The sequence below is a fragment of the Zootoca vivipara genome, chromosome 8, assembly GCF_965207765.1.
Source record: "Zootoca vivipara chromosome 8, rZooViv2.hap1.1, whole genome shotgun sequence".
Lineage (NCBI taxonomy): Eukaryota > Metazoa > Chordata > Lepidosauria > Squamata > Lacertidae > Zootoca > Zootoca vivipara.
In genome coordinates this window covers 13002923-13016544 of record NC_142591.1, presented here as the reverse complement: position 1 = coordinate 13016544, position 13622 = coordinate 13002923, and the positions used below count along the sequence as shown (strand labels likewise).

The window sequence follows — 13622 nt, the reverse complement described above, 5'->3', positions numbered from 1 at the left end:
CTCATCACCAAATGGCACCTACATTATGGTTGCCACAATAACATTAGGCACCAGGGTTTTTTGGGTTTGGTATTGCAATTGTGGTGGTGTTGTTGCTGTTGCTGTTATTCTATTTCATATTTTAAAGAACAAATCTCAAAGCAGTTTACAACACATTGAAACATCAAATAAAACAACCCAAAATGAAAAAAAATACAAGCTTCAAGGAAAATACAGTGTTACCTTGGGTTACAAACACCTCGGGTTACAAATGCTTTGGGTTACAAGCTCCACTAACCCAGTAGTACCTCGGGTTGCGAACTCTGCCCCAGGATGAGAACGGAAATCGCGCACTGGCGGCGTGGCGGCAGCGGGAAGCCCCATTAGCGAAAGCGTGCCTCAGGTTAAGAACGGTTTCGGGTTAAGAACGGACCTCTGGAACGAATTAAGTCCGTAACCCGAGGTACAACTTATCTCAGATCCTCCTTCTCCAAGTGACAATTTGCTTTCCCTAGTCGCCAACTTCGCATCCAGAGATCTCCACGGAGACCCATGCCAGTCGCAATACATGCCTGGCACCTGGCTAATTTTGAACATTGCTTGCAAAGTCACCTTTATTGGTTATTTATCAAATGTCGCCGACTGCTTTTTTGTTTTGTTTTTCAGATGCCTGACCAATTTGATCAGAACGTGGTGCTGAACCAGCTGCGGTACTCTGGAATACTTGAGACCGTGCGGATACGAAGGGCTGGTTTTCCAGTGCGGAGGCCGTTTCTGGATTTTCATGAAAGGTAAGCCTACCTTTGGTTTGGTTGGGTGTTAAGCATTTTAGATGAGGTGTGTGGTCCAAGTGAAGCATTTTTGAAAAAAGGGAAAATCACCTTGGTTTTCTTGTTTCCCCAGATACAAAGTCCTGATGAGAAATTTGACTCTCCCTGAAGATTTAAAAGGAAAGTGTGCTGCCTTCCTTCATTTGTATGATAGCACAAGCACTGAATGGCAGCTTGGGAAATCTAAGGTATAAGAGACAATTACTAATGCAAAACTAGAAAGCTATGTTGTTGTTGTGGATTAACATACAACAGGAGCTAGACCTTGCCAGGTGACTTTGCCTCAATTCCTAAGCCAGTGAAACTTTGTATATTTGCATCTATATTAGCAAACAGCACAACTCCCCACCTACAAACCCACCTGTGGTCTAAACCACTGAGCTTCTTGGGCTTGCCGATCGGAAGGTTGCCAGTTCAAATCCCCGCAATGAGGTGAGCTCCTGTTGCTCTGTCCCAGCTCCTGCCAACCTAGCAGTTCGAAAGCACGCCGGCGCAAATAGATAAATAGGTACCACTGCGGCGGGAAGGTAAGTGGCGCTCTGGTTTCCGTCGCAGTGTCCCGTTGCACCAGAAGCAGTTTAGTCATGCTGGCCACGTGACCCTGAAAGCTGTTTGTGGACAAACGCCGGCTTCCTCGGCCTGAAAGCAAGATTAGTGCCACAACCCCATAGTCGCCTTTGACTCGTATGTTTGGGGGAGTAGGACATCCCTAATACTGCAAGCCTCCCCCTCTCTAATAAATATAAAAATGGATCCATCTTGAAGGCTGATATTGATTGCCTGAGAACAGCTTTCGCCCACTTTTCTCCCAGACCCTTAAAATGACGCAGAATGAATTTTGCAGCATATTACGAAGAAACCCTCAATGTGTATGTTGTTGCGCTTTTCTTAAAGGTGTTTCTTCGTGAATCTTTGGAACACAAGCTGGAAAAGCAACGGGAGATAGAGGTTGGCAAAGCAGCCATGATCATCCGAGCACATGTCTTGGGCTATGTGGCACGGTATGTAACAAGGAGCTGCCTTCTACTGCGCCAGACTAGTAGACCTTCTAACTTTGTATACAATGACTAACAGACAGATGCTTGAGATCTCAGACTTTCCCAACCTTGGTACCCAGGACAGAAGATCAGGACTCTCTTCCCAGCCAGAACTTGCTGGAACTCAGTTCCGGCACCTCTTTTTCTAGAAAAATAGCGCTGCATAAGATTAACAGAAGATTGAGTTAGAGCCTCATGCTTCCAACTGTGTTGGAAGCTACAGCCCCTTCCTGCTTTGTATATTAGGTGTGGATTTCAATTAATAAAACTGCTCAGGATTCCCCTTCTTTGGGATGACACCTTTAGACTTCCAGCTTCTTTCCTGTCTGTCTGTCTGTCTGCTACAAAAACTAACATTGTGTTGGATGGTGATGCCATTTAGCAACAAGGGTATTCACTGTCACACTCAGGAATTTCCAGGGCACTGCATTCATCATACGCAAAGAAGTAACGAAAGTATGTGGTATATGTTTTCTATTTTTCTGAGGAGTAGCTTACAAGTTATCTTTATCATGTGGAGTCTGAGACAACTTGAAACTATATAGAGTTTTCAGGCTAACTGGCCTCTTGGATGATAGTGTACCCCATGCAACTGTATGTAGGAATTGTGACGTACTTTTGCAAGTACGTCTCTTATGTTATACAGACATAAGAAATGATCCACATCACCCAGAAGAGCAGTTAGTGTCTGTATGTTACACAGCTGTTGGAGACAAACCGTCATGGGGCACTACATTCAAGCATTCTCTGTGTAGTGTAGACCAAAAGTGTTGATGGCCCCAAGTTACATTATTTGAAGATTTGCTTTTGGTTGTGCAAATCACTTATTTGGGTGTATTCCAAACGTTTTTATTTGCACTATTTAAAGAAAAGGGATTTGTAGCCTTGGTGTATTTGCAGTGGCAGAAGGAAGGGGGGAAACCCAAGAGACCAAGCCATTTAGTTTGATTTTTTTTTCCTCCAAGACACAAAAGAACAATAGAACTAGGTGACTGAATTACAATGTTTTATTTGCTTACTTACCGTCATGCATTATGTACTAGAGTCTGAGTCCTAGATCCCATCTGTTTACTTCTTCCCCCCCCAAACCGAGTCAATAGAGGGGCGTTCAATAGCTGTTTGGCCAATGAGGTCATTTCTTTTCATGTGTATATTAGACCTGCCCATATGCACTGAATGGTGGATCTGTGAAAAGAGCAAAAATACGGACAAAAGCTATCCTCCGATATACAACTTTCTTTAATATCAGGGTGTATACATATCAAACAAGCTTGATGATTACAAATAGATGCTATTAGACAGTGGCATATAAATGCTTCCTTAACTAGGATGCATCTCTTCCTACTCTAGAGTTGGAGTCTAGTCATTCTAGTGAAATAGTATCATGAAGCACAAGTAAAGAATGTTCATGAGAGTGGAATTAATATTACTGTCTTTGCTGCCTAGAAGTTTTAATTTATCCCTCTGGTATTAATGGTTCCCGTCGCTGGTTCATCACACCTTCTCTTCATATAGACGTGTGTCTCTGTTTCATTTCAGGAAGCACTACAGAAAAGTCCTTTACTGTGTAGTTATCATACAGAAGAACTACAGAGCTTTCTACTTAAGAAGGAAGTACTTACTGCTAAGGAAAGCGGCCATCACTTTCCAGAAGCAGCTACGGGGCCAGATTGCGCGTCGTGTTTACAAAGGATTGCTGGAGGAGAAACGACAGCAAGAGGAAGAAAAAAGGAGAAAGGCAGAGGAGGAAAGGTATGGAATACGTTGTTACTTGACAATATCTGGTAAGCAACTTCGCTTTCCTGCGAATTAGCTACAGCAACCTTTGTAATTTTGTGCAAGTAACTGTCAAGCACATTGGTTTCAGAAGTCACATCATGAAAAACTGGATCCCCGTATAATGATGTATTGGTTTTGATTCCTTTCTGATGTTTTCTTTTTTAGAAAGCGGCAGAAGCAGGAAGCAGAACGTCTTGCTCGGCAGGTAAGCTGTTAATTATGTCCTGTTCTCTTTTGTGTTTGCATAGCTCTTATTGTGGGAAGCAGAACCTGGTGAGACTTGATAAAGTTGTTTCTGTCCGATTTCTGCATTGTGCTTTTCTTTTCTTTTTCGTCAAGCAAGATTTTTTAAGGAAGGATTTACACGTTGCATGAAACATGGAACTGACAAAATTAGCAGTCCATGTTTATTTCTCCTCCTCCATGAAACGTTCTATAATTTGCTTCATATGCTGATACCATTTATCTCATTTTATTTATTATCCCACTCTAACCTATGGGCTGATTGTGGCTTGTAACATTTTACAGTGATGCCTCACAAGATGAATTTAATTCGTTCCACGAGTCAATTCGTTTTGCGAAAAATTTGTCTTGCGAATCGCGGTTTCCCATAGGAATGCATTGAAATTTCTTTTTTTGCCCATAGGAACACATTAATTAAATTTCAGTGCATTCCTAAGGGGGACCGTGATTCGCAAGATGGATTTTTCGCAAAACGAATTCGTCTTGCGAGTCACCATCAGATCGCAAGACGAATGTATAGTCCTCTCCCTGGAGACTCACAATCTAAGACCCAGTAATATTTACCATGGAACTGGGTGTTATTTTCTCAATTTCCACTTCTCCAGTGTGTTTTTGCCTTGGCGCGAAGAATGCCCAGGAACCATCAGGAGTAAAGTACGATTTATTTCTTGAATTCAGGCAAGTCCCCAACAGTTCCATAGGTCTGTAATAAGCATGTGGGAGTGTCAACTCTTGCAAACACAATATAACCAATTCCACCTCTTCTTCTACTATATGAGCATCTGTCACAATGCCACATACTTTTATCTGCCCCCTCTTGGAACTTCAGTGTGACTTCCACAAGGCTCCCCATCCTGCATCTCTTGTGTTTGGAGAAGGAAAGCCAATGAGGCTGAGCTATAATATAACACACAGTGTTGTAGACCTGCACTTAGAACCCCACCATTGTTTGGTATTTCATCACCTCCAGGTGATGAAAAGGGGACCTCCACAGGGAACTGCCATTTTAAGCAACAGCCTTGTTGTGTGCCTTAAAATATGTCATTCCACACCTCACATCCCCAGCTTCGGTCATGTTTTTGCTGTCCACAGCTCAATGTAATCAAATAGACTGTGTCTTGTACAAAAGTGGGAGATGAGTTCTTCCAAGTGAAAACAATGTGGCAGAATTGCAGTTGCCTAGCAAGGCAAAGATTAAGGGATCTTGTGTGTGTCAAAATGCAGGCTGAGGAGGAGAAGCGGCGGCAGGAGCTGGCGGCCATTCAGAAAGCCCGGAAGGAAGAAGAACTGAAGCGAGAGCTGGAGAAGCAAAAAGAAAACAAGCAGGTCGAAGAGATCCTTCGCCTGGAGAAAGAGATCGAAGACCTACAGCGCATGAAAGAGCAGCAGGAGCTGTCCTTGACGGAGGCGTCGCTGCAGAGGCTGCAGCAGCTCCGGGACGAGGAACTGAAGCGGCTGGAGGACGAGGCCTGCCGAGCGGCGCAGGAGTTCTTGGAGTCCCTGAACTTCGACGAAATTGACGAATGCGTCCGAAACATCGAGAGGACGCTCTCTGTGGGCAGCGGTTTCTGCTCAGAGCTCAGCGAATTGACCGGGAGCGTGGGCGACGAAAAGCCCAATTTCAACTTCAGCCAGCCGTACCCCGAGGAGGAGGTTGACGAGGGCTTTGAAGCGGATGACGACGCTTTCAAGGACTCGCCAAACCCAAGCGAGCACGGCCACTCGGACCAGAGGACGAGCGGCATCCGGACGAGCGACGACTCTTCGGAAGAAGATCCGTACATGAACGACACAGTGGTGCCGGCAAGTCCTGCCACAGGCAACAACAGCACACTTGTTCCTTCTGGCCATGACACCCTCAGTCTCCACAACTCCTCCAGCGGTGAATCCACATACTGCATGCCAGAAAACGTAACGTGCAAGCCCCAGAACTCCACGGAGTTAATTACTCCCGATGCGGACTATGATTATGACCAAGATGACTATGAAGACGGTGCTATCACTTCCGGAAGCAGCGTGACCTTTTCCAATTCTCATAGCAGCCAATGGTCCCCCGACTACCGCTGTTCTGTGGGGACATACAACAGCTCTGGGGCGTACAGGTTTAGTTCAGAGGGTGCTCAGTCTTCCGTGAGTATTGCTTTCTTTGCCATTATTACAGTGGTACCTTGGTTTACGACCACAATCTGTTCCGGAGGTCTGTTCGTAAACCAAAACAGGTCGTAACCCAAGGCACGCTTTCTCCAATGGGGCCTCCAGAAAAATTTGTTCGTAAACCAAATAATTCATCCCTAATCTTAAAGAAAAAATGGTCGTAATCCAAAAAAAGTTCTCAAACCGGGACACGCACTTCCAGGTTTGACGTGTTCCTAATCCAAAACGTAGGCAAACCAGACTGTTCACAAACTAAGGTACCACTGCACATCTCTTTGGGAGGAATAAGAGTAATGTCAAGATTTCCTGGTTTAACCGTCACATTGTCAAACGTTATGTGCCACAGTAATCTTGATTAGGGACTGCACTTAAATAATAATAATAATAATAATAATAATAATAATAATAATAATTAGATTTATATACTGCCATTCATCAAAAGATGAAGGACAGCATGGTCCATAGGATACAAATACAACCTGACAATCCAAAAGTGAGTGCAGTCACAGCTTGTTAACATAATTTTTACATCGAATTATTTTCCTAAATTGGGGCAGCCGACTCGGCACTTGTGGTTCTTCAAAGTACACAAATGTAAGGACATTATTTTAAGCATTATTATATTCCAAGTACAATTTCTAGTTAGCAGCAATATAAAAACATAAAAATACCTATTTCCCAGTGCTTACTTTAATGACTGCTGTTCCAGCGTGGTGTAAACACCACTCCTTAAACCTCACAGGGATAACTCTCTGGAGTCTAACACGACAGGAATAAAATTCTTCCCTGAATTGTATATGTCAATTCAGGGAAGAATTCCTTCACCAAAGGGATAAGGAAGTGTGTGAAGAGTCGAGGTTAAAAAAAGAAGCATTTCTGAATAGTTATTGTTTGTAAAAACATTAGGTTTTGGAGGCTGGTTTTCTTTTGCTGTGACTCAGAAATTCATTTCTGCTCCTACCCATACAGGCAGTCCACTGAAAAAGACATTTTTGTTTGGTAGCTATGCTGCAGTCACACTAAAAGTGAACTTGTTGCCTGTTAAAAATGAGCACAGGATTAATTTTAGTGGACATGCATGACACAACAGATGACCAACAGGTCAATTTATTTTGCAGAAGCAAGGTAAATAGCCTTGGTAGAATGAGACAAAGGGAAATAATATTTGTGCTAAATGGAAGATATTCTTTTAGGAATGTCCGTATTATTGGTAGGGTGGAGGGTGAGAATGCATGTAAGCTTACAGCAAAGAATCTGTAAATACATTAGTGCACCATACCCCAATTCTAGAGATTGCTTATGGGAAATGCGCAGGGGACTTTGGCCTTCCTCCCCTTCTTCCTTCACTGCAGGGAGAAGGGATCTGTCAAACAGAGATCAGGAGATCCTGCATTTATATGAATGTACCACTGAACTTTTAACATCTGAATAAGGCTGGAATGTGATGAAAACATCTGCAGCTAAGCCTTTTCCTATTAGTTAATTTTCCCTCATTATGTTGATCTTCCAGTTCGAAGACAGCGAAGAAGACTTTGACTCGAGGTTTGATACCGATGATGAACTTTCGTATCGGAGGGATTCTGTCTACAGCTGCGTCAGCCTCCCATATTTCCATAGCTTTTTGTACATGAAAGGTACAGAAACAGCCCAGAGTAACATAAAGAGCCAAACAAAACGAGGTGGCCTTCTTTCTCAAATACAGTGTATTTACGCTACTTATTTGTGGGGTGATGTAAAGCGGAAATTATGATAAATTAGGGGCAAGTAATAAGTAAACAAATCCAAGAAGATCATTAGAGGCCATCGATCAAGTTGATCAGAGGTGCAAACTACTTGGCAGAGTTTACAAGGATGCATGAAAGTGCCGTAAGAGAGAAGTAAAAGCTGCAGAAATAGCTCTTCTTAAATAGTTACAGGTAGGTAGCCGTGTTGGTCTGACGTAGTCGAAACAAAAAATAAAAAAATTCCTTCCAGTAGCACCTTAGAGACCAACTAAGTTTGTCATTGGTATGAGTTTTCATGTGCATGCACACTTCTCCAGATACACACTTCTTAAATAGTCCATTTTTTCAAGTTGTTCCTCTGAAACAGTCCCCTCAAGACCAAGAGTTTTGATCTATACTGTTGGTTTTCACGAGATTCTGTCAAATTACTGAGTTTCTGCATGCATAATAGTCACACATAACTCTGCCTTGTATTTTTTCGTTTAATTTGTAAGAATGATAGACCCATCACTCCATTTGCCAGAGCGAAGGCATTCTGACAAGGTGCTTTGACTCTGGGCCATGTATTATGGATTATATCATCCACAGAAGGATTGGGTTGTGGAGAAAAATGTTGGGATGAGAGAGCAGCTAGGAGAAAGAGCCTGATGCTGGTTGACGTTGGGGAGCTTGAAACCAGGGGTATAACTCTGTGGTAATCAGCTGTTAAATCTGGTGAATGCTTGCTTGTTTGACCATAGGTATATTTATTAATTGTATAGACCATTGGTTTTAAGATCCTGTTTCTAAAAAGCATCCAGATTGCCTGATGAGAAATAGTTCTGATCATTGAAGGAGTGTTGGGCATTTTGTTGTTGTTAAACAAAGGCAGGTTTTACAACCTGTTTCCTCTCCCTTTCCTCAAGGTGGGTTGATGAACACTTGGAAGCGCCGCTGGTGTGTCTTGAAAGATGAAACCTTCCTGTGGTTCCGCTCGAAACAGGAAGCTCTCAAGCAAGGCTGGCTGCACAAGAAAGGTGGTGGGTCTTCCACGCTGTCCAGAAGGAACTGGAAGAAACGCTGGTTTGTTCTCCGGCAGTCCCGGCTGATGTACTTTGAAAATGATAGCGAAGAGAAGCTCAAGGGAACCCTTGAAATCCGAACAGCCAAGTAAGCAAAGTCCACTTAAGGCATCCCATGCATAGAGTAGCCCCCTTCGGTGTCCTCGGAGGTAAAAAGTGCCTCAACTTCAAGGCACTGTTCTTTCTCACCTTACTCCGACTGGGTGTTAAAAGTCATGCCTTTCCCCCCTGCCAGGATCTTAGCTGAGGAGATGGTGTTGGCAGCCTTCCTTGTGCTCCTCTGATCAGCAGAGCAGCACTAAGCACCCATTGTCCTCCCAGTCACGGCCCTTTGGAAACCAACCTTACGTGCTCTGCCCAGATTAGCGTGAGCTCCAGGACATTTTTAAATCATCTGCCTAAAACAACACATAATAAATTTGCACGCGGCTGGTAGCCGGCACAGATCAATAGCTAAAGAAAAATGAGATGCAGATGAAGGAGATCAATATTAAAGCCTGCATGGGCATAAAGAATTGGTGCCTCCATAGAAACAAAAGAGGGGCAAAATTGTAGGCATTAAAAACTAGACTCCACTGGCTTAATATTAAGAAAGACAGGGCAGCAGGGTTCTGACAGTATGAATTCATCGTGTTTCTCACTTTTCTGTCCATTTTAGAGATATCGTTGATAACACTACTAAGGAAAACGGGATTGACATTGTCATGGCTGATAGGACCTATCATTTGATTGCTGAGTCGCCTGAGGACGCAAGGTAAGAACTTTCTCCCCCTTTCCCCTTCCAGCCACTGACGTTTTGCAGATGTGAAGCCTAGTACTACTGGGCCAGCAATAAACCCACTGTGGGATTCTTTCCCCACCAACAGAAAAATAAAATAAGCAGAAGCAATAGAATGGTTTTCAAATAGAGGTTTTCATACAGAGTTCTGCTGATGGTATTCTAAGTTTTGGACTCAGTGCCCAGGCTCCCAAAAGATGGCCACGAAGAAAAGAGCTTAAAATGTACTATGATTTGCTATTGTCTCTAAGAATGTGCAATCTGTAGTTTCATCAATTTTGCCCACTCTGATACTTTTGCAAATCGGGATGTAAAAGATTATAGCATGCATAGTAGATGGGGGTTGTAATTCCCTCATACCTCATACCTAAATGGAAATTTGAACCATATTCTCCCGCACTATCCACTTATACTTTACTAGTTCAGGTTCAATTATAGGATCCAGATCTGGTTTTTTATCACCATCTGTGATCTGTCAAAGTGCCAACAAGATTTACTAGTGTTTAAGGTGACTTTTCTCCTCTGTCATATAAACCATTTTCCCCCTATAAACACGAACATAATTGTTTGCATTTCAAAATGTGTGTAGTATACACAGCACCCACACGTTCAGCTCTTATCATTTCCTTTATCTTTCCATGACACACTATGACAAGAAAGATTAAACACAAAGCTGGTTGTTGGCAGAGAACTGATACACTGGGGTGACCATCCGATTTGTGAAACATGGCCATCAGTGTTGTCCCCTGGAGATTTCTTTTTTTAAAAAAATAAAAATGTTTTTATTGGTTTTTCCATGTATACATTGTTATAAGAATTTAAGATCTAAAATAATATAAATTAAATGTACAAGGCAAACATGTACATAAATATATACACCACATGTCTGAAACAGTACAGGAAGACGGTCCTGAAACCATTTTGACTCTTCCAAACTGACCCAATGTTTCTCTGCAAGGAGGGAGGAAATGAAAAAAACCTCCCCATTGTCTCTGTGCTCACAAATCCTGCCTTAAGGGCACATTTAAGGTGTGAATAAGGTGTGAGCCTGTGACCAGGATTGAGGAATTAAGTAGTTATAATAACAAAAGAGTGGCCCAAACCCAGATAATGCAATCAGTAACCTGCCAGACAGGAGATAAACAACACACTCTGGTTTCTGTTTTAGACCCCTATGTCTGTGATATATGTATGATGTTTCTGGGGGTGAACAATTTCAAAAGTCTATATAAGGGCAGGCACACCTTTGTTCTGGGTTCCTCCTCTTTCCTGCTTGTGGTGAGTGAGGACCCTGTTGCAACAGTTTAATAAAGATCAGGCTTAATAGCTGTTTTGCTTCTCAATATTCTCTGGTTGGCCTCTGTCATTTTCTCCTACCGAAAGAGAACCCACTTAAGGACTCTATACGGGCTCTTGGATACCCCATAAGGGAAAAAGGGCAGATTTTGTTTATAACACCCTCTAACAATATTTCTCTAACAATTTTTCATATCCCCGCCTCCCCTGGACTTCTCTCATATTCCCATTTTGTTTTATTTCCATATTACTTACCCTGCGTGTTGCTTCCCAAAAATTTCCCAATACATATAATCTTACTTTTTTGTTATATACAATTGTGTTTCTTTAATCAAACCCTGCCAGTGAGTTCAATTCTTTATGTTGCTTCTTCATATATGTTGCAAATGGTTCCCATTCTCTTTTAAAGTCTTTGTTACCCTTTTCATGTACCGTAATTTATCTGTTAATTTTGCCAGTTGTGTATATTCCACAAGTTTCCCTTGCTATTGTTCTTTCGTTGGTATTTCTTCTGTCTTCCAAGCTTGTGCTAATATAATTCTTGCCGCAGTTGTTGCAGTCCCCTGGAGATTTCTGCCTACCTCCCAAGTACTTGGCTCTTTTAACAAAAAAAAATGTACCAATGTACTGCAGAATTGAACCTCTCCTCCTTCCTCTGTTCCTCTTTATTCCCAGGTGTTAGGCTTTCATGGTCCTTACGTAAGATGTTCTGGGATGTGTGTGTGTGTGTAATTATATCCGTCTTTCATAACTTTTTTTAAAAAGGAGATCATTTCTTGTATAAACATTCAGACTTCAATTTACCATCTCTCAATCAGTAATTCTGTTAGTGTTGACATTTCAGACAACTTCGTTATTTCAGATAACCGTTCTTTTAATGTGGGAGCAAAATTAGTTATCCATTTCTTAGCAACCAGCATTTTTGCAGCAGCTAGCAATTTCCAAATAGTTCTCTGAGGCCCAAGACAGATTGTCACATAATACAGAGGACTGGATCTGCATGGGGATATTACAATCACGTTTCTTCAACAATCATGTTGCAATTATGGGTAGCTAATCCCTGGGGGTAGCTTCCCTACCAAAGCAAATTTGTATTTCCCCCTATAAGTTTTGGCAGCTGAGACAAAAAAGGGACCCTCATGAAGAGGGAAATAATCCCAGATGTCTGTCATCAGATTAATATTTTTAATAAGCACAGAAGCAGCAATACCCCCCCTCCTGCAAATCTACATAAATCATCTGAGGATACAGACTTGTGCCCATGCGAAAGTGAGTTGGGCAAACCAACTTTTTGCCACACCCACATCTGGCTTGCATGCATCCCTCAAAGAGTTGGTCATGGGTGAAGTTTTGGCCCTTGGTCCAGACAAGGTTAGCCTTAAATGATCCCAGCTTCGCATGAAAGACAAAACAGAAAGGTGGGGACAGCACAGTGAAGCCTTTGTTCAACTCCTCTGATATTGGAAAATATGCTAGAATAGTTAGTCATTATCTATTTTCACCTTTGCCCAAGAATTAGTGTGAAGGGCTCTATACAGAAACCCCAGGAAGAAGTTAATGTTTAGCTGATTTAACTCTGGGACTATAAAAGGTTCTCTGTTTAGTCAATCAAAAGCAACTTTTAGGTCTATAAATCAGTGTCATTCCAGACACTGCTGGTCTACATTTCCCATCATTGTCAGTCCTTGGCCAGGCTGGCTGCCACCACCACCACCCCCAACAACTGGATGGGCCACAAGTTCCTCGTCTCTGCAATAAATGAGGGAAATAGCATGCATCTCCTAAAAAATAATCAGAAATCAATCCCACTTAGAAAATGGATATATTTGCAAAGAGAAGCGCTGGATTGCCTTGGACAACCCCCCTCTCTCTTTCAGCCTAACTCCGTACATAGGCTTGTTGCAATCATCATCATCATCATCATCATCATCATCATCATCATTAATGTTTAATAGATTATTGTATTTTAATACTTCTGTTGGAAGCCAGATGGGCAGGGTAATAATAATAATAATAATAATAATAATAATAATAATAATAATAATAATAATACCCCGCCCATCTGGCTGGGTTTCCCCAGCCACTCTGGGCAGCTTCCAGCAGAATATTAAAATACAATGATTCATCCAGTATTAAAAGCTTCCCTAAACAGGGCTGCCTTCAGATGTCTTCTAAAAGTCCGATAGTTGTTTATTTCTTTGACATCTGATGGGAGGGCGTTCCACAGGGTGGGCGCCACTACTGAGAAGGCTCTCTGCCTGGTTCCCTGTAACTTGGCTTCTCGCAGTGAGGGAACCATCAGAAGGCCCTCAGAGCTGGACCTCAGTCTCCGGGGTGAACAATGGGGGTGGAGCTGCTCCTTCAGGTATACTGGACCGAGGCCGTTTAAGGCTTTAAAGGTCAGCACCAACACTTTGAATTGTGCTCGGAAACGTACTGGGAGCCAATGTAGATCTTTCAAGACCGGTGTTATGTGGTCTTGGCAGTCGCTCCCAGTCACCAGTCTAGCTGCCACATTCTGCATTAGTTGCAAGAGAATACAGTATAAGCTATAAATTGTACGATTTGTTGTTAGATTTTAAAAGAGAATTGTTTGATCAGTTGAAGGAAGATGTTAACAAAGCAGCTGTAAATAATTCTTCATTCCTTCTTTTGAATAAAAAAAGTTTCATCTTGTCATAATGGTAAATATTAATACAGTGGTACCTTGGTTTACGTACTTAATCCGTTCCAGAAGTCTG

At 42.3% G+C, this 13622-nt stretch overlaps 1 protein-coding gene across 1 annotated transcript in view; it reads left to right on the top strand.

Annotated features, from left to right (window-relative positions):
• Window positions 1–13622, top strand: part of MYO10 (myosin X) — a 184400-nt gene that overhangs the window by 154468 nt on the left and 16310 nt on the right. The window contains exons 20-28 of the mRNA XM_035125884.3: window positions 646–770; window positions 883–997; window positions 1704–1810; window positions 3386–3598; window positions 3791–3830; window positions 5093–5998; window positions 7533–7656; window positions 8652–8895; window positions 9466–9561. Coding sequence (XP_034981775.3) covers window positions 646–770; window positions 883–997; window positions 1704–1810; window positions 3386–3598; window positions 3791–3830; window positions 5093–5998; window positions 7533–7656; window positions 8652–8895; window positions 9466–9561 — 1970 coding nt within the window. The remainder of the gene's footprint in view (window positions 1–645; window positions 771–882; window positions 998–1703; window positions 1811–3385; window positions 3599–3790; window positions 3831–5092; window positions 5999–7532; window positions 7657–8651; window positions 8896–9465; window positions 9562–13622) is intronic.